At 47.8% G+C, this 24,266-nt stretch overlaps 1 protein-coding gene across 2 annotated transcripts; it reads right to left on the bottom strand.

The window, feature by feature from the left end:
* Positions 1-5,754: 5,754 nt before the first annotated feature.
* Positions 5,755-23,222, bottom strand: HCCS (holocytochrome c synthase). Of its 2 annotated transcripts, XM_070054800.1 has the most exons (8): positions 23,043-23,221; positions 22,775-22,922; positions 22,257-22,408; positions 21,707-21,855; positions 21,012-21,131; positions 20,706-20,792; positions 20,206-20,400; positions 5,755-6,181 (listed from the first exon to the last, which is right to left on the bottom strand). In XM_070054800.1, the coding sequence occupies exons 2-8, from the start codon at positions 22,878-22,880 to the stop codon at positions 6,175-6,177; spliced, it is 816 nt and encodes a 271-aa protein (XP_069910901.1). In that variant the 5' UTR covers positions 22,881-22,922; positions 23,043-23,221; the 3' UTR covers positions 5,755-6,174. The 2 variants fall into 2 exon arrangements, with proteins under 2 accessions (XP_069910901.1, XP_051693789.1); XM_051837829.2 differs by lacking the exon at positions 5,755-6,181 and having other exon boundaries at positions 20,065-20,400; positions 23,043-23,222.
* Between the last annotated feature and the right edge of the window lie 1,044 nt (positions 23,223-24,266).

Here is a 24,266-nt window from a genome sequence, read left to right as displayed (position 1 = left end):
CCAGGCCGTGAGTCCCGAGGGTCCTGTGACATTAAGGCTTAAGCCCTGGCTACCCTCTTGCAAGGTGTGGTAGACTGGCAAAGCCTCTGCACCCCAGAGCCTCATGCCCACCCCTGTCTCCATGCAGCACAGGAAGTGTCGGCCCTGGGCCAGCCCCACACACTGCAGGGGTGCTCAGGAGAGGGTTTTCCTTGAGAAAGCCGGTAACGAGATCTGGGTGCATTCACCAAACGGTATGGCTGCTCCCTGGGCTTTCAGTGTCACCCTGTGGTCAGAGGGAGGGACACCCCCAACCCACAGAGCCAGAGGCTCTGCATGCAGCTCTTTCCATCTGGGGCCCCGGGAAGGCAGGGAGTCAGTGAGGAGGAAGCTGAGACAGAGGGAGCTGGATGTGCACAATGCCGAAGGTAGTTTTTCCTCTGGCTTAGAGCCAGCAGCTTTATTATGGGTGCTCACACCTGTTCTAGGCGGGATTGTAGGTCATTTATAACTGCCTGCAATGCAGAAGCCCAGACAAATTTCAAATAAGTGACAACAGCAAACACTTCCCTTGCAGCGTGTGCCGTCCATGGGGCCTCGGCCTTAGCACCTCTCACAGACCCCTCCTCTCTGCGTCCCTGCAGGGCAGGCTCTGTGATGACCTCTGCTCTGCAGAGGGGGAAACCGAGTCACACAGCAGGCAGGATACTGGTTCACGCCTCTCACATTGGTTCAGATACTGAACTGCGCCATGTGAAATTGCACGCTTCATGTTAATCCATGATTTTTAAGTTAATTTTTAAATGATTCTGAAAGGGAAAAAAGCCTGCCGAGGCCACCACTGGCACTGGCAGAGCTGGGACTCCAGCCAGGGCTGTTCTCAAAGTGCCCAGAGAAAGAGTCACGGTGAAGCCAGGAGGGAGAGGCTGCCACCACTTCTTTCCCACCATGTCAGTGTCCACTCTTGCATTGGACAGCTGTTGGCTGAGCGCCACCCCCTCTCTGTAGCAGGTGCTCCGTATCCAGGCCCATGTACAGGAGGAGAGGCAGGAGAGGAAGGGGGAGGCTGAGTCAGGTGCAGGATCCATCCCATGAGGAGTAACGGACAGAGGGAGGAAGAGGTGGCCTTTGACCCTGGAATGCAGGGAGACATGAGCTGTGTGAGGAGGGCCCCCGGGCTGGATCTGGGAGAGAACTGGGTACAGTAGGGTCACAGAGGAAAACAAGGCCTCTGGCAATGATTATGTCCACCAGAACAGCAGCTCTGGGCTTGGAAGATGGTGCTTCTGACCCTCCTCTCTGCAGCAAAGGTGAGGGCAGGTCCATTCCCCGGTGCACCTCTGTCAGGGAGACAGGCGAGGCCAGGTCTGTTCCCCGGTGCACTTCTGCCATGGAGACAGATGGTAAAGGCACTGATAAGCTCTTCAGTGGCAACCAAAGAAAAAGTTCTCTTGACCAGAACAGTGGAGGCACACAAGTGCCCACGCATCATAAAAAGAATGAGACAGGGACTCGGCCCAGAGTCAGCAGCAGCGCAGGGAGAGAAGAGCATGAGCTTTGAGCTCCCCGTTTACACAATCAGCTTTCCACTGAGCAGGAGGCATGAGGACAGCGCTCGTGCTGGCGCCGGAGCCACCCTGGCTGTCCCCAGGGCAGTCGAGATGCCAGCAGCATTGGAGAGGGTGATACGCACGTGTTTCTTAGTTTCTGTGAAAACTGAATCCCGCTGAACTTGGACTGATTTCTCATTGTCTCCAGTCAGCCACCCCGTGCTCACCTGGCTGCCTCAAACAGGACCTCCATCACGGCTTTTGCCGAGATCATGAAAGAGTTAAATAAAGTCGAACTCCAGCTTCAGATGGGATGAAGTCACCCGCGTTCCTCCTCCAACCCCACGGTGCCTTTGGCACATTGTGATGCTTGTGTTGTCGTGGTGGCACCACGAGATGTGGAAGGAGAGGTGGTGAGCGGAACCTGGAGAGCACAGAGCCCACACTGGCTGTCCTACTGCAGAGTCCCTGGCACCAATGGGTGGGAGAGTGAAAAAGAAAAAGCTGTGGGGACTCGAGCATTTCTGTGCGTGCCCCTGAGGGCAGGCGCAGGCTGCACTGGGACATCGGCCTGGAGCACAGCCACCTTCGCAAATAACTAACGACACTGAGCACCGTCACAGATGTCCCAAGTCTTGTTTGGACGTGCATGTCAAGGACAAGCTGCTCTGATGAGTGGCTCTTGGGTCAGCCATATCCCAGAACCGTAGTGGACTTGTATCCTCTGTTGTGCCATTCCCTGCACATGGGGGAGCCTGCTGGTTGTGGCCTGACCAAATAGGCTCTTCCTGGGCTGTCCACACAGCATTGAGTCCAGGGAGTAGGGCGGGGCTGGCTTGGGGGCTCCACAAAGCCACCAGGTTCTCATCCTGACCTGTCTCCCTGTTCCCAAGCTGACAGCCATACCTGAAGTCACCTGTGTCCCAGGGAGAACAAGTGGGGAAGGTCTGTGGCTAAGGTGAAGGCTGGCGTCTTGGGGGCAGAAAATCAACAGCTTTCCTAGGAGCCAGGCCATGGCACCCATGCATGTCCCCAGACTGCCTGCAGCCCACAGGAAGGACCTTGAGGGATGGTATTTATGCTTGGCTCTTTGCCCTCCTGAATAACTGGGGCCCTGTTAATTAGGACCAAGGAAAACGCGAGCTGGAGCAGCAGTCTTAAGAGCCACCCAGCACACAAAGCGGCTTCTTTCCAGCTTTGGCCTGGGCCCTACTGTGGGGTGACTTTGCAGCCAGGCCAGAAAAGCTCAAAAACAAAGGCATGGCCATGTTCCATGCCCAAGAGGATGGCCGCTAGCCACTACATGGTAGTGCTGCATGCCCCCAGAGGATGGCTATCAGTCACTACATTAACCAGCTTGGGCTTTGCCCACCTCCCTGCCTTCTTTTTTTTAAGATTTATTTATTTGAAAGTTGGAGTTACACAGAGAGAAGGAGAGACAGAGAGAAAGAGAGAGAGAGATACAGAGAGAAAGAGAGAGAGAGAGAGAGAGAGAGAGAGAGAGAGAGGGGTCTTCCATCTAGTGGTTCACTCCCCAAGTGGCCACAATGGCTGGAGCTGGGATAATCCGAAGCCAGGAGCCAGGAGCTTCTTCTGGGTCTCCCACGTGGTTTCCAGGAGCTTCTTCTGGGTCTCCCATGTGGTCACAGGGGCCCAAGGGCTTGGGCCTCTTCCACTGCTTTGCCAGGCCACAGTAGAGAGCTGGATTGGAAGCGGAGCAGCTGGGACTTAAACCAGCACCTATATGGGATGCCGGCACTGCAAGCGGTGGCTTTACTCACTACACCACAGCACCTGCCCCCTTCCAGCCTTCTTATCCATCACTCAGTGAGGTCTGAGGTTGGCTTTCTGGAGACTCGGTCACCAAGCCCATCTCCTTCAGTGAAATCCATATAAAGAAGGATGTTTTTATAAATGAATGTTTTAATGCTGGTAAAATGTGAGTAAATTTCCCATTCAGCCACAACAGTGGCATTGACTACAATTGCATCCTTGTTTGGTCACAATCAGCAACAGCTTCCAGAACTTTTTCATCACCCCCAGCTGATACTGTGTCTCCCACTGCATCCCAGCTTCCTGCTGCACCCTCTGGGCCCCTCTTTTCCTGCTCTGTGAACTGGACCATGCTAGGGACCTCATGCAAATACAGTTACACAATGTTTCCCTTTTAAAAGAGGATTGTGGAGGCTTTCCCAGTAATGAGGGACAGATGATGCACCTGAAGTCTGCTTAAGAGATAACAAATGCAGCAGAAGAGTCTGGTCTTGGGAGTGGTTGGGTCCTGCAGAGATGAGCTGTCCTGCAGGGACGAGCCTTCTCATCGTCCTGAGCCCACTCCATTGGAAGCAGACGTTCCTGTCCCAGCTCCAGATCTTCATCCTCTAGGTGTGAATCAATTGAGGAAGCCAGAGCCTCTTCCTCCTGTTTCACAGTCACTAACACCCTCGTGGGAGCCCCACCTTCGTGAGCTCATGCAGCACTGGTCACTTCCCAGAGGCTCCACCTCTGCATTCAGTAACCTGGGACACACAACACCTGCCCTGTCCACGGGTAGCCATCAGCAGATAGAGACTTGAGGAATAAGCCTCAACACCGCCATCAGCACGTGAATGAGATGGAGGCACAGATGGGGCCAGCCTTCACATACAATCCCTGGCTTCCGCAGAGCAGGGCCAGCCCCCCTGGGGATGTGGCAGACAGCAGCCCACCACCTCTCCTCCCCAAGGAAGCCTTGCTGAGGGCTGTCTTCAGTGGAAATGAGATCCTTCCATGAGATCCTGACTCAGCCTTGGGTGGTTACAACAAGCCACACTGCTGTGAGTCATGAGGGCCTGACTGGTTGACCATCATCAGAGATGGGCCAGTGCTGTGGCCACCATCCAAGGGTTGCACCTCCTTCAGGGGTCCTGAGACTTCCCACTGTTGTGCGTCCAGCTCATTGGCATTGTCGTGATCTGACTGATCCCTAAGACTTTTGCGCTGGCACACCACCCCTCCAAGAGTTTGGTGGGGGATGACAGCTCACAGCAGAGGTGACTGACAGCATGTGGCAGGTGGAACTGGTGTCTCACTCTTCATCGCATTTTCCAGGTTTACTTATGGTGTGGCCTGTGTCATGCTTCATCCAGCTCCTGGACAGCAGAGTTGGAAGGCAGGTCCTGGTTCCAGAGACCCACACTTGATGATAGTGGTAGTGGTGATGATGATGATTTTGATGAGGGATTTTCAGTAGTGCTCGGAGAAAGCTGTTCAGAGCACAGTAAGAAATTCCCTTCTTGCCTTCTGTTTCTCATGGAGTTGGTCTTACAGAGAGACAGTATGACATACTGTGAGGCCTCATCCCTTCCCCTTGCCACTGCATCCACTAGGCTGCTCTCTCTGGATTGGCTATCCTGGGCATTTCCCTCAGTGGGATTGTACAGCAAGTGGCATTCTGTGATGGGCATGTCTCCCTCAGCATCACGTGTTCCAGGCATCGTCATTGGTGTCGCCTGCCTTGTGCTCCTCTCCTGTTAGTGTGTTTAAAGCCTTCCTTCCCCGTGCTCTTAGTCCCACCCTGTACTGCAGTGCACCCTCACTGCTGTCCTGGGGCTATAGCCGCAGCTCAGCTCTGAGCCACGGAGGCAGAGTGTCGCCCCTTCCCCGAGTCAGGGCCCATTCCTCTGCCATGGTTCCTTGGAACCAAAGCCATGCTGCCATGAAGTCTCTGACTGAAGCTGTGGAGGGCTGTCCTGTCCTCAGGTCCTGGGCACATCCTTCTTAGAAATGGTTGGGCCCATAAAGGGATTGGCCTGGGCTTCTCCACCCTACAGCGAGCCTCTGGATGGCCAGCAGCGGCCGTGGGCTGCCCTTCTCACTCCCATGACCCAGGTGGCCACTGCACAGCCTCACCACCAGCCGTGCTCTCGGCTGCCTGGACCCAGGCCCACAGCAGCCTTTCCTCCATGCCGTCCACTCTGGTCACCACAGCAGGGTTCCTGAGTGCTGCTGTTGTTTAGGTTAGAGTGTATGTGAGGGCCAAGTGCTCGCTCTTCCTACTTAAATAAATATATCTCAACAGGAAATGTTATGTCAGAACTTACTGTGAAAACTCAGCCTCATTTTCTATAAGTAGATGGTAGGCATGAAAGGAAACAATTAAGCTGCTTGCCGGGGGCCCACTTCTCCTGTGCCAGTAGTCCCTCCCAGGTCTCCGAATGCCCTGAGAGCTAACGTCATAATCCTCTTTTTTTTTTTTTTTTTAAAGATTTATTTATTTATTTTTTTGAAAGTCAGAGTTACGCAGAGAGAGGAGAGGCAGAGAGAAATTGGTCTTCCATCTGATGGTTCACTCCCCAATTGGCTGCAACAGCCAGAGCTGCGCCGATCCAAAGCCAGGAGACTGGAGCTTCTTCCAGGTCTCCCACACGGGTGCAGGGGCCCTAGGACTTGGGCCATCCTCCACTGCTTCCCCAGGCCACAGCAGAGAGCTGGATCAGCAGTGCTATGATGTTGTTCTGGAGTATAACCCATGGTTTCCTGAGGAATGGATGTTGGATGTGACAGCGTGGGAGCAGGTTCAAGTTCACGTGATGAAGGCATATCGGCAAGGGGAGAAGATCCCTTTTCAGTGGTGGGGTACATGGGTTGTGGTCAAAATAGTCATTCAGCAGCTAGAAGCAAAAGAGATGATTGATGTAGGAAAGGAAACCACTAAATCAATTCATGAATATGAACTTTCAAAGACCTGCCTAAGGTCCGAGCCCAGAAAGAAATAATGATTGGGCAAACACCAGGGCTGACTCCAGTTCCTACGGCATTGTTACCACCACCTCCACCTCCAACTCCTGGGGGCTCATGGCTTCAAAATAATACAGATGAGCCCCAGTAGCCATCCTCTGGGCATGCAAGACTCTTCCCACTGCTGCAACTAATTGCCTTAGCCGTGTCTTTCCACGGGAGCTCCCGGCTGCTTTGACTTTCGCTTTTGCTGTAAATTTTTATGCTGATGGGGAAATGGGACACAATGCCTGGACAGGAATGGGTTTTAAAGTTATTACTAATTTTTAAAAAGTATGCCCTATGTACAGCCCTACCTCATAGTATTGCATTGAGTTCTTGCATGCCTTGGTGGAAGATTGGCTTCCTCATGATTTTAAACGTGCTCACCAAAATTTTATTCTCAAACCAACAAGTCCTTCAGTGGCAAATGTGATTGGGGGATGCAAGAATGGTCCTAAAGAACAGGAGGTGTACAGTAATCCAGTGCATTTAACATAGAAAATCCTAATGGAAACTGGGGCTGTGGCTCAATTGGCAGATCTCCTCGCTCACATTCAGCACCCCATGATCTATTGGATTGAACAGGTTGCTATAGAAGCTTGGACAAAAGTAGATAGCAGCACTGCTGGTAGCTCATTTACTAAGATTATACAAGGACCAGGAAACAAATATAACCAGTTTATAGGACGGCTACAGAATGTGGGTGAAAAGATTATTTCAAATAAAGATCTAGCTGCTATCGTGCTAAGGCACACATTTTGAAAATGCCAGTGAGGATTGTCAGGCCGTTATCCTCCCTATTAAAGCATCAGGCAATGTGTTGGATTATATGAAAGCATGTCAGATATAGGCTGGATTAAACATAAGGCCCAAGGTGCTGCCATGAAGACCTTTCAGTACAAAAAGACGCACGAACAAAGTGTTACAATTTCAGAAAGCCTGGTCACTTCCAAAAAGAAAGCAGGGCCCCAAAGCTAAAATCCGAACAAAAAGGCAAGCACTCTAACCGGGGTTATACCCCAGATGTAAGAAAGGAAAGCACTAAGCTAATGAATGTAAATCTAAATGTAATAAAGAAGGACAACTACTTACAGTTAACAAGTCAAGAAATAATAGGGGGTGTTCCTTCAGCCCCAAAGGAAATGAAGGAGATAAGACTCCTAATATCATGCAATTAAGTGCAGCTACAAAAGGAAGTACTGCCTTGGATATTCCTTGTCCCTACTCTCTCACACTAAATTTCCTTAAAAATCCTCATAAAATCAATACAGGATATTTTGGCCCTGTCCCTCCGGGAACTGTTGGTCTCATTCTGGGCCACAGTAGTCTGGCCCTGGGAATTACGGTGCATACTGGGGTAATTGATGAAGATTATCAAGGGGAAATTGCAGTAATCCTTACTGTTCATCATTAAATGACATTTATTTAAACAAGAAGATTACATAGCCCAGTTATTGCTATTGCTCTATAAACCCCCTGACAATTCATTGCCTAACCCCAGGACTGGTGGGTTCAACAGTACAGACTTAACTACATGATTATCCACTACTCTAAAAGAAAACAATAAACCTATTTTAACACCCTAAATAAATGAAAAACACTTTGTGTGAATGTTAGATATCGAAGCAGATGTTTATCATTAAAAGTATTAAATGGCCTAATTCGTGGGTTAAGAAACCAACTTCTACTAGCCTAATTGGGATAGGAAGGTCAGATCAAGGACAAACATATGTTAGCATTCACTATCTCACAGTCACAGGCTCTGATAAAATTGAAGCGTTTATACAACCTTTCATTACAGAGTTACCTATATATAAACTTGTGGGGACGAGACTTCTTACAGCAAATTCCAGATTAGTGGTTAATGAGCCTTTTATATAGGGGCCATCATGGAGACTTTGCCTCTGAAAATAACCTGGAAATCCTTTGAGCCCATCTGGACTGCCCAATGGCCCCTTGCTAAAGTAAAACTAGAGACAACCCACTTAAGAGATGGGCCAAGGACCTCAATAGACATTTTTCAAAAGAGGAAATCCAAATGGCCAACAGGCACATGAAAAAATGTTCAGGATCACTAGCAATCAGGGAAATGCAAATCAAAACCACAATGAGGTTCCACCTCACCCCGGTTAGAATGGCTCACATACAGAAATCTACCAACAACAAATGCTGGCGAGGATGTGGGGGAAAAGGGACACTAACCCATTGTTGGTGGGAATGCAAACTGGTCAAGCCACTATGGAAGTCAGTCTGGAGATTCCTCAGAAACCTGAAGATAACCCTACCATTCAACCCAGCCATCCCAGTCCTTGGAATTTACCCAAAGGAAATTAAATTGGCAAACAAAAAAAACCAGTCTGCTCCTTACTGTTTATTGCAGCTCAATTCACAATAGCTAAGACCTGGAATCAGCCTAAATGCCCATCAACAGTAGACTGGATAAAGAAATTATGGGATATGTACTCTATAGAATACTATACAGCAGTAGAAAAACAATGAAATCCGTCATTTGCAACAAAATGGAGGAATCTGGAAAACATTATGCTGAGTGAAATAAGCTAGTCCCAGAGGGACAAATATCATATGTTCTCCCTGATCAGTGACAACTAACCGAGCACCAAAAAGGAAACCTGTTAAAGTGAAATGAACACTATGAGAAACGGTGACTTGATCAGCCCTTGCCCTGACTGTTGATGAACAAGTTAATACGTTATCCCTCTTAGTATTTTTTTTTTGTTTGTTCTACTTAATACTATTGGTTGAATTCTGTAATTAACACACAGTTATTCTTAAGTATTGAAACTTAACTGAAAAGTGATCCCTGTTAAATATGAGTGGGAATAAGAGAGGGAAGAGATGTACAATCTGGGACATGCTCAAGCTGACTTGCCCTAAACGGTAGAGTTGGAAACATACCAGGAGATTCCAATTCAATCCCATCAAGGTGGCATGCAGCAATGCCATCTCACTAGTCCAAGTGATCAATTTCGGTTCACAATTGATCATAATGATAGGACTAAGAGTAAAAGGGAGCACATAAACAAGACTAATGTCTGCAAATACTAACCGATAGAACAAAAAAGGGAGAGAACGATCCAACATGGGAAGCGAGATACACAGCAGACTCATAGAATGGCGGATGTCCTAAACAGCACTCTGGCCTCAGAATCAGCCCTTAGGGCATTCAGATCCGGCTGAAGAGCCCATGAGAGTATTTCAGGCATGGAAAGCCAAGACACTCTGGCAAAAAAAAAAAAAAAAAAAAAAAGAAAAACCTAAATGAAAGATCTCCATGAGTGAGATCCCAGTGGAAAGAATGGGCCATCAAAGAAGGAGGTACCTTTCTCTGAAGGGAGGCGAGAACTTCCACTTTGATTATGACCTTGTCTAAATATGATAAGAGTCGGTGAACTCAAAAGGCTTCCATAGCCTTGGCCACTCATGACTGGAGCCTAGGGAGATTACTGATGCCATAAACAAGAGTGTCAAATTATTAAGTCAACAACAGGAGTCACTGTGCACTTACTCCTCATGTAGGATCTCTGTCCTTAATGTGCTGTACATTGTGATTTAATGCTATAACTAGTACTCAAACAGTATTTTTCACTTTGTGTTTCTATGTGTCCAGCAGAGAGCTGGACTGGTTAGCGGTTGGGGTTGGGGTGAGGGTTAGGGTTTGGGTTCAGGTTCCGGTTAGGGTTAGGATTAAGACAGTTGAGAGCCTGTGAGCATGAGCTAGAATGGTACAAACTCCCCTCGTACTTACCCCAAGCACCTCTCTTAGCTCTCCTTAGTGCTGGAACCAGAGGAACAGCTGAGAACCCTGTAACTCCTCATCTACCTTCTATCTCCCTGCAACTGTGACAGCCTCCACCACCTCCTACAGTTCCTCTCCATCGTGGCCAGGCATGCTGATGACAATATCAGCCAAGATGGACAAGAAGTAAGACACCTATCCACGTTGTGACTCTTTCTTTGTCCTGCTTTCAAAGGAAAAAGCCACCGAGATAGCCAAACATTTCACCAGGAGAAAATGACAGCTCTTCTTCCCTGACCTATTCCTTTTTTTTTTTTTTTTTTTTTGACAGACAGAGTTAGACAGTGAGAGAGAGACAGAGAGAAAGGTCTTCCTTCTGTTGGTTCACCCTCCAAATGGTTGCTACAGCCGATCTGAAGCCAGGAGCCATGTGCTTCCTCCTGGTCTCCCATGCGGGTGCAGGGCCCAAGCACTTGGGCCATCCTCCACTGCCTTCCGGGGCCACAGCAGAGAGCTGGACTGGAAGAGGAGCAACTGGGACTAGAACCCAGAGTGCTGGCACCGCAGGTGGAGGATTAGCCTAGTGAGCCATGACGCCGGCTCCCCTGGCCAAATCTAAGGTCTTGGGTTCTGGTTCTCTTTGGTCACTCTCACAGGCTTCAAGATTTTTTTCCAGCTTTTCCCATGGACAAAAGAGACACTGGCCTCCATTTGGAGAGGCCAGGATGGAACTTTGCCAAGGTAGCCGTGTATTTCAATAGTTAATTATAATTAATGAAATACCTCCTGGCTTCGGGTTTCACACTAGGGTGCTGACACCTCATTTCGGCAATGACGGATCGTATATGCTTATGTTGTAATCTTCATAATTGTTAGGTACGATGTGTCTGCACATCAGCCTTTATCAACTCCAGAGACAACAGCTGCTATGAGGCTGTCTGCCCAATGCACAAAGGAATACAAAAGTCAACCGAACTCTTCGTTGACTTTTTAAGAAAATTTCAGACATTTCTTCCTGCCCAATGCTAAACGAGACTCCGTTGCCTATCCCCCCCCCCACCAAAAAAGAAGAAAATATTCTTGAAAAGCTACAAAGGAAGCTTAGCATGCTGGGAGATTCTCTACCCTTTGTCTCTTCTGTCTCACCAGTCATAGGGAAAACGGCTGCTCCCGTTGTAAATGTTTCCATGTACGAACGGTCTTGGTATTTGAGTCATGTGTGTCCCGAGCGCCTACCCTGAGTCGCTCTAAACCAATGTTGGTTCAGGAATCTTTTGGGGAAAATAGCAGCATTGTATTGGATTGTGGTGTTTTGATATCTGATGTTTTTTGTTTTATTCTGTTTTGCTCAGTTGGCTGTTTGTTCCTTTAGGGAAAAGGAATTCCCAAATATAAGCGACTTCATTTCTCCTAGAAAGAATATAGCAGGAAGAAAATTAAGAGCTCTTGAACAGTGGTGTTTCGGAGAATCTCGGAACACCTGGCATTGCTTGGAAAACGTGGTGTGAGGACAGACTATTCTGGTTAAGGCTGTAGCTGCATCGGTTCACGGAGTCTGTGAGGAAGGATAGGAAGGAAGGAAGGGAGGGAGGGAGGGATGGAGGAAGGAAGGAAGCAAGTAGGGACATAGGGACGTAGGGAGGGAGGAAGGAGGAAGGAAGGAAGGACAGACATAGAGCCCTTATTACTGGTCACTGCAGGGCATCGGCCTTTAAGGTTGGTAGGTTGGCTCTGACACTTGGCAGGGTCAGTGCCTTACTCACCTCAGCCTCTTCTGGCCCCTCTGGAAAGCCCCTGTCCCCATCTCCCCATTCCATGGCTCAATCTGTCAAGCAAGAGTGAACAGGAGGAGGTGCATCCCCCAGGGAAGAAAGGAGGGCTCTGGGTATCACCTCCACAGTCTAAAAGTAAGAACAGCCACTGTTGCTTCCTGGACTTATAATGAGAAGGAGTTAGCAGAGCCTATGGAGAGTACCTGGCCCAGTATATGTCCATGCTAGACTTGGAGTAAATGTGAACGATTCATATGAAGCTTCAAAATGATCCAAGAGGCTTACATAGTGAGTATAAAAGTTTTCCTTGAATTGGATGGCTAATTGAATAATGTTCTGTTGGCCTGCCTTGGCTATACCTCATGTTACCTAGACAGCACCATCTGGAGGTATGATGATATGCTAAAACATAGAGAACCAAGGTGGAAGTTTCCTGAGTGAAAATCTCAAGAAAAAAGCAATAAAAATCACAAAAGTGTTAATAAACCACAGCATCTTGGTCTGCAGCTGGAATCTGTGTGTAGTTATACAGATTGTATTGCATTCTCAGAACAGCAACCAGAGAAGGAGCAGAAACAGAGCTCAGGATTGTCCTTATTCTAAACATTCTTTTACAAGAAAACAAAAGCTTCTACTTGTTAATGTCTGCCTCTTAGAGGTGTTTGGGGAGTAAACCAGTGGATGGAAGATCTCTGTCCCTCTGACATTCAGATGAATATAAATAAATACATAATTTTTAAAGAAAATAAGTATATAGATACGTCTGCTCATGGGCAAGTGTTGGAATGGCTGATACTTGGCAGTGGTGGGATTATGGGCATTTCTTCTCCATGCTTTTCTGTCTTTTTTTAGTTATTAATATGTTAAATGTGATGGGTGCTGGGTTCTTGACCTGGTTGCCCCTCTTCCAGTCCAGCTCTCTGCTGTGGCCCAGGAAGGCAGTGGAGGATGGCCCAAGTGCTTGGGCCCTGCACCCACATGGGAGACCAGGAGGAAGCACATGGCTCCTGGCTTCAGTTCGGTGCAGCACGCTGGCTGTAGCAGCCATTTGGGGAGTGACCCAACGGGAGGAAGACCTTTCTCTCTGTCTCTCTCTCTCACTAACTCTGCCTGTCAAAAAAAAAAAAAAAAAAACTTACAATAGAATGAAAATGACAGTGGATCCTGACACAGATGATGACATCCTGTGTCAGAAAGAAGATGGAAACAAACAAAAAAAGTCATTGACGATCAAATCCCTTAACCAAAGCAAAGCTAAGAGCAGGCCTTGCATTCTCTTCTCCCATAGGTCCCTGGGAATACAATGATGTCTCTGAACTTGGCCACCATCTTTGGAACCAAACTGCTGCACAAGGATAAGTCATCAAAGAATTTTCAGTCCAGAGCTCGGCCCGGGCCGAGGAGAGCGTGGTCATCATCACGGTGGTGCAGAAGACGATTGAGAACTACGAAGCCTTGTTCATTGTAGGTGGTCCTGCTCTGGGGTGGAATGTCCTAGAAAACTGCTATGGTTGTCTCTGGTGCCAGAAAGAAACTCTTGTCCAACACCTTCCAGCCTAGGGTGCTAGCCATTGACTGAATTCATCGGAAGCCAGTGAATCTAGTTGCCTATTTTAAATCATGAATAGTTTATCTACATTTATGCAATGCCTTATCCTAGATTGATTTCCATGCTGGTTTTATTCCAAGTGTGTTTGTAAATTCGAGAGCCAGCAGTTTAGAATATTTGTCCTCTGAGTTTTACCTATGTTATTGTGACAAGGAAGTCAATACTCAAGAAGCATTAGCTTCAGCTCCTATGAAATAGGAAAAATTAAAAATAGGACCTAAACACTGCCCAAACCTAGAAGGGGCATCCATCATGTCCACTCAGATCCCATTGACCAGAACTTATCCACAAGCTACACTTAGCTGCAAGAGAGTCTAGGAAGAGAACATGGATTTACCACAGTGAATATGGGCTAAGTTAATGAATGACTCAGTGGTAGTTCTGTGACACATGATTTGCATATTACCCATCCATACTTTTATATATATATGAAAAAGTTTAGGCATGGAAGAATTAAGAATATCTTTCTCAGAGTAATTTAATCATTAACTGATCATTCTTGATCTCTTCGGGATTATGGCAATATGTTGAGAAAAGAACAGTGGAGTGGGGGGGGGGGGGATGCAGGTCCCACACCTCGGTCTGTAAGAAGAAACTCTCTAGGACCAGAAAACTTCCCTATAGCCCTGCGTTGGCCATACATTAGCTGCATGACCTCGTCTTATATTTCTCTCTTTATCCAAGGACCGTATTTAAGGAAGTGCTACCCAGGATGGCTGAATTCTAAAACATGCATGGTTCAATCTCCTAGCATTAACGTCCCCTCTTTTCTTTCTTAAAGCACCTGAGAAAATTAATCTAATTTTACAGTATCTTGCTGTTTCAGATTCCAGTTGGTTATACTAAGGCTGGGTTGTTGACTGACAATCCTGTTCTTGTACATGGACAAGAAGTCGATCACGTATATAGATCTTTCATTTTATCTTGCTTGGCTTTTTAAAGATTTCAGAAGGATTAAAGGGCAGAAAAGAACGTGGCTTTTGTCCTGTGGAACATAAAACCACCTAGAGGCCGACACATAATTCAAGAGTTGAGCCAGGAAAGGCTTTGGCATGGGCTGTTTGGTTTTGATTTAGAAATCCTACAGCTAGATCCCAGTCACAGCCATCATGACCCCTGAATCAAAAACACCAAGCCATCAGATTATAACATTGGTTCTCAAACTGGAGTGGGCAGAAGGGTCACCAGGAATCTCATCGTACATTCAGATTCCCAGGCAACACTTGAACAGATCTGGCTGGAAAACACAGGAATGGGACCCAGGATTCTGAAGTTAACACCTCCAGGAGGTCCGGGTCGTTTCCTACCCATATCCTGGGAAATCACATCTTGGGGAAACACTGGTAGGTTGGGAAGACCATAAGCTTTGGAAATTTAAATTTCTCGAAACAGTTTCCATGTATTCCCTACGTACAGATTGAGGAACATAGTCATCCTTCCCACCCTCTCCTGCCCATGCTCCTACCCTTCCTCCACCTCCTGCTCTGATTCTCTCTCTTAATTTTTACAGATTTACATTTACAAATGCATTAACCCTGCACTAAGGAAAGATTTCAACAAATAGTAAGAAGGAAAAAAAAAATTGTTCCTCAGCTGTAGAGCTAAGGGCCTTAGGCAATGGTTGACTCTCAAAATGTCAATTTCGCTCAAATACATTATGTTCTTTTAAAAGATTTTATTTATTTGAGAGTTAGAGTTACATAAGGTGAGAGAGAAAGAGAGGGAGAGAGAAAGAGGCAGAGAGTGAAAGAGAGACAAAGAGAGAGAGAAAGAGAGAGACAGTGAGAGAGGAGAGAGAGAGAAAGAGAGAAAGAGAGAGGTCTTAGAATTCTTAAGAACTTCAGAACTGAGTGGAGAACACTGTTAGCTCCTTCTAAGGCTTTTTTGGGGGCCAGGCAAGGAGGAGAAGACAACGCATGTGTAGGCTGAGAAGTCCCAAGAACAGTGGCAGACATGGGAAAGCCTGCAAGTTCCCACCCCACTGGTCCAGTTCAGCGCATGTGGGAAATTTCCAACGAGCGCTTTTGGAGTGAGGATCAGAGGCTGTGATGCGGATTCAAGCTAAGAGATCAAGCTTTGTGCTCTCTTCCTTCCCCAGTGCACATTGCATTTTCTTTTTCTTTATTTTATTTATTTAAGAAGCAGAGAGAGAGGGAGGTAGGGAAAGAGGGAGAGGGAGAGAGAGCGGGAGGGAGAGAGAGAGAGGGAGAAGGAGGGAGAGAGGGAGAGAGAGATGGAGAGGGAGAGGGAGAGAGGGAAAGGGGGAGATAGATGGAGAGAGAGATGAAGAGAGGGAGAGAAGGAAGAGGAGTGGGAGAGAGAGAGGGAGAGGGAGATGAAGAGGCAGGGGGAGAGAGAGAGGAAGAGGGAGAGGAAGAGATGAAGAGAGGGAGAGGGAAAGGGAGGGAAGGGGAGGGGGAGGGGGAGAGAGGGAGAGTGAGGGAAGGGGAGAGGGAGAGAGGGAGGGAGGGAAGGGGAGGGGGAAAGACGGGGGAGGGAGGGAAGGAGAGGGGGAGGGACAGGGGGAGGGAGGGAAGGGAGGGGAAGAGACAGAGGAGGAGGGAGGAAAGGGAGGGGAAGAGAGAGCGGGAGGGAGGAAAGGGAGAGAGGGAAGGGGAGGCAGGAGAGAGAGAGAGAGAGAGGGAGGGAGAAAGAATCAGCAACCAGAGCCAGGCATTGAGCCCAGGCTCTCTGAGTTAGGTGTAAACATCCCAACCAGCATCTTAACTGCTAGACTAAATCCTCACCTCTCGGTTTTCTCAAAACTTCTCTTGCACGCCAGGTATGAAAGAGTCAACCAGGTCATCAGATGAGAAGCTGCTCCTACCAAGATATCCCCATAACCAGATAGCTCTGTATGTTGTTTTTTTTTTTTTTTTTTTTTGACTGGCAGAGTTAGACAGTGAGAGAGAGAGAAAGGTCTTCCTTCCGTTGTTTCACCCCCCAAATGGCCGCTACGGCCGGCGCACTGCGACAAGCTTCCTCCTGGTCTCCCATGCGGGTGCAGGGCCCAAGCACTTGGGCCATCCTCCACTGTTCTCCCAGGCCACAGCAGAGAGCTGGACTGGAAGAGGGGCAACCGGGACTATAACCCATCGTCCCTCTCTCTGGAATCGTCCCTGTTGATGCCTCCACATTCGGCTTCTCCAGGTCCCTCCCGATCTCCAGAACGAGGTGTTCGTCAGCCTGCTGGAGACCGATCCTGACGTCATGAACTATTTACTCGGAAGGAAAGCTTCCCAATCCTCTTGAATAGGCCTTGATGCTGCCTTCCATCTGCAGGGGTTGGCTGCCCCCTGCTGGCTGTCGTTGGCAACTACTAGACAGGGCTCCAGTCATTCCCGTGCCCTAGTTCTACCTGGTTCATGTGTTGGGTTCTTCTCCCATCTAATGGCTGTTATTTATGTGGAACTGCCTGCCCTAGTTCTACCTGGTTCCATGTGTTAGGTTCTTCTACCATCTAGTGGCCGTTATATGGAACTGCTCCCACCTTTTCTACAAAGTTGGGTAGGATCATTTTGATCCTATTGTGTGTCTCTGGGCCCTAACCCGCTCACACACCTCTAACTATTCTCGTTGTGCCAGCAGCCCTGACATGCTACCGTCAGGAATTTCCTTCTGCACGGAAGGAAGGCACTCATCCACAGACTCCCACAAAGCCTCCACCGGAGACGTCTCCCCCTACAACAACTTCCCGGTGCAGTCTGAATGCTCCCTGCCGTCCGAGCCCAAGACCAGAGAAAGTTTTCCTGGACGCAGGCTTGGAAAAGGTAACGGGACCAAGGCCAGTGCTGGACCAATCCAATGACTCTGTTCTTAATGCATTATGGCATGGTTCAGGGCACATCCAGGTCCTCTCCACATCCATCTCCTCTTTGGTGCCTTGGTCACTCCATGAGCATTTATAGGGTCCCTGCTGAATACAGCCCCATTGCTCAGATGTCTGGGGGCTCACGTGCCCCCAAGGAGCGGCCCGGATTCCCAGCTGATTTCTCATCCCTCCATCAGCTCTGGCTACTGTACCCTGACCAGTGGCTTGAGCGACATATTTGCTATGTCTCTAAGATCACCCCATATGGCTAAGTACCCTATTATTATGTGTGTTGTAAAATGTTCTCTATTCCATCCAGTTTAACTGCAAAACTATTTTTGACCAGCAGGGAGCGATATGTTTCAGTATTGGAATTTTTTTTTATGGCTAATATTGCTTGGATAGTGTGTGGCTGAACCAGCCACACCCAGGGGCTGTCCAGAGTGTCCACCTATTGTCCAGCCCAGAGTCCGAAGAGAGCCCATTCCCTCCCACTATGCTTTTTTTTTTTCCTAGACGTCTCACAGGAGCTTTTCAATCTCTGGGGAACTTGGCATTCAACCTTAAAAAGCGGGTCCAAGGACTCCGTGTCACACGTGGGCGGCAGCAGCGCACCCGAGTCATCCTTGGCCTTGGATAGTGCACGAGACCTCGCGCAGAGCGAGCCGCACGTGGCCCGGCTGCGGACAAAATGCTCCAACCAGAGACCTCGGGAAAGCTGCTGGGTTGGCCAGTGACCCCCTCCTCCGTCCCCGGGCCCGGGGATTCCGCCTAGGAGCCCTGGCCGCAGAAGCCCGAGGAGGCCAGTGACCAGAGGGCCTCGGGGCGGCCACTTGGCTTGACTGGCAGCATAAGTGGTGGCAAATCTGGGAGCTGCTGTCCACCAATGGCTCCGACGCCCTGCCCGAGACGCTGGTATGAGAGCGGGGCCTGAGTCAGAGAACCCTCCCGATGTCTGAGATGGAGTCGTCCAAGATTGAGCCCCCTCCCAACGTCCAAGATGCAGTCGTCCAAGACAGAGCCCCCTCTTGACGTCCAAGATGGAGTCGTCCAAGATGGAGGCCCCCCCAACGTCCAAGACACAGCCCCCTTCCCCCTCCCAAGACAGAGCCCCCCTCCCACGTCCGAGACAAGGCCCCCTCCCACGTCCTCTTTCCAAGGTGGTGATGGACAACTGGCCACTTTTTCTTCCTTCCTTTCACCATTTAAGAAAGCAGCACGATCCCCAGTCCACAGCCACCCACGTGCGCCTACCATACAGCTCTCTCTTCCGTGTAGCTTAACTGTATTTACGGGTCTCTGATGTCTATGACTGTATATTCTGTAATGGATGATGTGTGATAAATATATGATAGCTTCACAATTTTTAAAATCACTTCACTGATGTTAGCCAATGAGAGGCCATAGAATCTAGAATTGAATGTTCTAGAACATGCACAAGTGGGTGTCTGTGCTTTTGGCCATAGCCTGGCAAATATCTTAACAATTTTTAAAATCACTTCACTAACGTTAGCCCACGAGAGGCCATAGAATGTTCTAGAATATGCACAAGCGGCTTTCTGTGCTTTTTGGCCATAGCTCGGTGACTGGGCACAGCCTTTCATTCAATGCCTAAGAAAAACACTAACAAAGCCAGAGTACGAGAAGCCATATTTTTCTATATTTGTGAGATGCCAAAAAAAAATAGTCACAGAAAATGATTTTTCATACCAAAAACAAGGGAACTGTTACATTTGATACATTATGAAGTCTATTTTTAGAACCTGTTTAGCAAGGATTTGGTCAAAGAAACCAAAATGGCCATGTCTAAGAAAGAAGAATTAAGAAATTCTCTGTCCTGTGTTGAGGTCGAAATCAATTTTATGTAGACCTTCTAGAATATGTATTTATAAATGTCTAATTTTATGTATTTTTCAAAACAACAAACTGGCATCCAAGGGGAAAGTGTTGAAGAGTGTAAGTATGCAAATTATAGAAGAACCGGATTTTTCCTGTTGCCACTTCCATCCAGCTTTTTTTTAACTGCAAAACTATTTTTGACCAGCAGGGTTGATATGTTTCAGTATTGGATTTTTTGTTTGTTTTTTTCACTTCAGAAGGGAAAAGTGTATTAAAGAATTTTTTTTTTATAAAACATGCTACTCTTCATTTTCATGTAGGCAGTGAAATGTTCAGTGGTTATTTCCCCAAGTTAAATCTTGCGCCGTGATGAATAAAATGTTACGCAGAGGCTCTGTTCCCTGGTTCTAAGTGTGATGATGAACTCACACCTGTTCCAGACATGCACTTCACTCTCCACAACCCCAAGGGTACAAAGCAACGGAAATTCTATTTTATATATATATTATATATATATGATATCAGATATCTTGGGACCATCAACTCGGTGCCCCCGAAGCATTTAGAAACTTATAATTTATAATTATTTGTTAAAAGTGAAGGGTGAGGGCTGGCGCCATGGCTCACTTGGTTAATCCTCCACCTGAGGCGCCGGCATCCCACATGGGTGCCAGGTTCTAGTCCCGGCTGCTCCTCTTCCAGTCCAGCTCTCTGCTGTGCCCCAGGAAGGCAGTGGAGGATGGCCCAAGTGCTTGTACCTCATGATCCCTGTATTACCTCACGGTCCCTGTATTACCTCACGATCCCTGCTGTTTCTAGACAGAAGACTTAGCTTCATTTTACCATATACAAATATTTTGATGTAGAGTTTAAGGCTGTTGGATTTTTTTTTAAAAAACTCCACACCAAACCAATGCCACCAGGAAATCCAGACCAAATTAAGTGTTCGGATGATGAAGTCCATTCACTAATCTCACACAACAATATTCAGAATAAATGAAAGGATTTAATATTACCAACACTGTTTTGAAGTTCCTGGGACATCATGAGTGCAGTTCGGTTTGGGGGAAATAATGTGCCTCCCAGGAAAAAAAAATAGTTTCCGTCTCAAACGGAACAGTGCTTACGAAGTCCAGCGCCACCAAGCAACTTTCATTCTGTCCCACACAGCCGAGAATGAATCCAGGGCAGGCCGGACGTCCAGGATGGTGAACTGGTAATCCTTGTTGACTTCGCCACCGTCATAGTAGTCAATCACGTATCGAACTTCCGTCCCACAGCGGTCGATGATCCAATCGTGCCGGTCGAAAGGCAACTCATACCTGATACGAAGATACAGTGGTCAGTTACTGGCTGTGCCTTCCACCCCAGCTTAATCACTGAGGAAGACTGATCTATAATGGCCCGGGAGGGCAGTGGAGGATGGCCCAAGTGCTTGGCCCCTGCACCCGCGTGGGAGACCAGGAGGAAGCACCTGGCTCTTGGCTTCAGATTGGCACAGTGCGCCAGCCATGGTGGCCATTTTAGGGGTGAACCAACAGAAGGAAGACCTTTCTCTTTGTCTCTCTCTCTCTCACTAACTCTGCCTGTCAAGTTAAAAAAAAAAAAAAATTGCACCAAAACTTACCCCATCCAGGAACGAATCCTTGCCCTCGGTGAATACTCTTTGGCCTTCCCTCCAAACCGGATCAAGGAGGGACCACAAGGACACTCTCTAGAAAAACCCCATATGAGACAAGACTGTTAAGATATTATCTTTAGCAAAGATGACGTTCCAGTCTGACGTACTTTTCTCTGTCTGCATTTCACACGGAGTCGTATCACATTTACTTCTCAAATGATTCAAAGACATCAGTGCCCCAAATCATTGGAACGACACATTCAGACTCAGGAAATCAGAGAGGTGCTAGAAGGACTAAGAGCTCCAACGTACGCTGCGTGAAGGACTTCCCACTTCAGAATCTCCTTCCAGGCCTGCTCGTTGTTCTGATTGTGGATTCTAATGATGTTGTGCATGTCTCTCTGACTGATGTCTTCATCCTTCCATTTCCACCTAGGAAAGAACAGGAGGTGAGATGGGATGACTCCCATTCCTAGGGACGAAAAGTTAACCCACGTATTTGTAAGACAATTGATTAAACATGATTCTTTAGGAAAGAACTAAGAATGTTCATTTTCACCAAACTGAATGGATCCAAAATTCCTTTTTAACTATAAATCTAATATATATTCTATTTATATTATATAAATAAAATTTATATTATAGTGTTTATATTTATTTATGTACTTATTTTATGTTTTATTTTATATTTTTATTTCTCATTTTCCTGAGTCAGCAAAACACAGACTCATAGAAATACTAAGAAACCACCTATTTTTTATTCCACATTTTTTCAGTGAGTACCACTTCTTAATAATTCTCTCACTTTTTTCCAAGCCTTTTATATAACATTTTTTGTTTTTTTTAAATGATGACAAGCTCTGACAGTTCTGAAAAAGCCATTAATTACTCTGAACGGATTAACTCATACACTCTTCCTGTATGTTTGGGGGTTAAAACCTCTTAACAATTCTGAGATAAATGTGGTGAACCCGTTGATATTCTAAACGACATGCTCGCTCACTTACCCCTTCCTTAACATTGCGTTCCAAAACATCTGTTCCGAGGGATAAACCCACTTTTTCTCGGAACCTGCTCTAGGAATGGACGACTCCTCCCTGGCAGTAGACAATGCAAAAGGCTGATCTGGGGCTGGTGTTTGGTTCGCTGGTGGCATCTACATAAAACAAGCACATTTTTTTTTTTTTTTTGACAGGCAGAGTTAGACAGTGAGAGAGAGAGAGAGAAAGGTCTTCCTTCCATTGGTTCACCCCCCAAATGGCCACTATGGCTGGCCGCTGCACTGATCCAAAGCCAGAAGCCAGGTACTTATCCTGGTCTCCCATGCGAGTGCAGGAGCCCAAGCGCTGGGGCCATCCTCCACTGCACTCCTGGGCCACAGCAGAGAGGTGGACTGGAAGAGAAGCAACCGGGACAGAACCAGCACCCCAAATCATTGGAACTAGAACCCGGGGTTCCGGTACCGCAGGCAGAGGATTAGCCAAGTGAGCCGCGGCGCTGGCCTCTCACTGATCACGAGAATCCATCTCTGAATATGTCCCATAAAGGCTGGGTTACCAGATTGGAAGGATCCAGGTCGTCCTTGGCCTTGAACTGGGCACCCGTGATGGGACACACCACATACTCGTATGCGCGTTCCTGGTGAGCAGGCACGGAATAGGTTTTCTTCTCATACTGTGAGTCGGACAGTCCTGCGGTCATCGGACAACCTGAAATCACCAAGTCCACAACCAGCGTGAGCATCAAGGACACGTAGCTTTCTAACTGCATCTCTCTCTCAAGAGCTGAATCTCTGGGGATTTCACACACACACACACACACACACACACACACACACACACACCAAATGGAATCAAAGGATATGTTGGATGCAAGAGAAAATTTTCTTAAATCCATGCACATGAGGAATCTTCAAAAAAAAAAAAAACTTCATGGACTCTAACTCTGCCTGTGGGAAAAAACAAACAAACAAACAAACAAAAACCCAAAACACCTCATGGACTCTCACTAACTCTGCCTGTCAAAAAAAAAAAACTTCATGGAAATTTTTCCTTGGTCGACAAAGGGTCAGTGACCTGTGGCTTTCCCGTCATGCATCGGGCACCGGGAAGGCGGGGACTCAGTCTGCTGCCCAGAAGCTTTCGCCGTCTCCGCCGCCGGAGTCGATGTAGACGCGCCCATGACTGGAATCCAGGTTGATTCCACACAGTTCTCAACCCGCAGCTGCCGAAACAAAGAGACAGATTAACGCGGACGCCTAGGCCGGGTTCCGGGTGGCGGGGATGTGGGCGAGGAGAAATCACGTCATAGCGAGGCGACTGCGTAGGGGTGGGGTCTCCGCACCTCAGGCCTCCGCCGGGCTGCTCCCCGACGCCGGCGCCGCCTCGAAACCGAGCCCAGAGGGCCGCTCCCTGCCGGCCGCGGCAGCCACTTTCTCTTTCGCTCGGTCACCGCTGTCAGCCGGGTCACCGCCGGCCCTGGCGCGCGCGCGCGCCTCTACTTCCGTTTTCCGAAGGCGGGGCTTCCGGGCGCAGCGCGCCTGCTGATAAAAAGCGGCGTCCATCACTCAGGGAGCGTGGGGCGGGGCGAGGGCGGTTCCCACCCGCCCTCTTCTCTCTTTGACCTGTAAGAGCGAGGCCCTGCTGCTTAGCCCCGCCTCCTGGCCGGGCGCCCTTTTCAACTGGTAATAGCTGTACTCGCGACATTGCCACCACGGGCCGGGGCTGGGCCAGACCGGAGCCTGGAGCCAGGAGCCGGGAGCTTCTTCTAGGTCTCCCACACAGTTGTAAAATGTTAATCAAGAGGCATATGTCTTTTCTCTCAAAGTGGTTTATATTTTCTGGGAAAATTCACCAGTGTTTCACAAATCCTTCTCTTTCCCACAATTCCATGTTCCCTATTAGCATAGTTTCTCCCCTAACAGCATATCTTCTCCCCTATTAGCATATTTTCTTCCCTATTAGCATAGTTTCTTCCCCATTAACGTATTCTCTCCATTACCATATTTTCTCCCCTATTAGCATAGCTTCTCCTCTATTAGCATAATTTCCCCTATCTGCATATTTCTCCCCTATTAGCATACTTTCTCATTAGCATATTTCTCCCCTATCAGCATTTCTTCCCTATTAGCATATTTTCTCCCGTATTAGCATAGTAATTCTGTCCCCTTATAACATCCTTTCACACAATTTCCTTTATCTCCCTTAGTTCTCTCTCCAGTACATCTTTCTCCACTCCTATAATTTGTTTTCTCTCACAACACTTGATCATGCTCTCAATACGCCGTCTCTCACAATTCCTGTCTCTTTGACAATGCTATTTCTCCCACAATTCTCTGATTTTCCCACAGTTCTCTGTTCTTTCCTACAATACCTCTCTCTCTCTCAAGTCCCTGCTTCTCCCACAGCTCTCCATTTATTCCCACAATGCCTTGTTTCTGACAAAGTTCCCTCTACTTTCCCATAGTTCTCTGTCCCACAATTCTTTATTTCTCCCACAATTCTTTATTTGTCCCACAATTCTCGGTTCTTTTTCACATTGCCTTGTTTCTCTAACAATTCTCTGTCC

Source organism: Oryctolagus cuniculus, chromosome 12, assembly GCF_964237555.1.
Source record: "Oryctolagus cuniculus chromosome 12, mOryCun1.1, whole genome shotgun sequence".
Lineage (NCBI taxonomy): Eukaryota > Metazoa > Chordata > Mammalia > Lagomorpha > Leporidae > Oryctolagus > Oryctolagus cuniculus.
The sequence above is the reverse complement of the archived record's forward strand: the minus strand, read 5'-3'. Positions and strand labels throughout refer to the sequence as shown.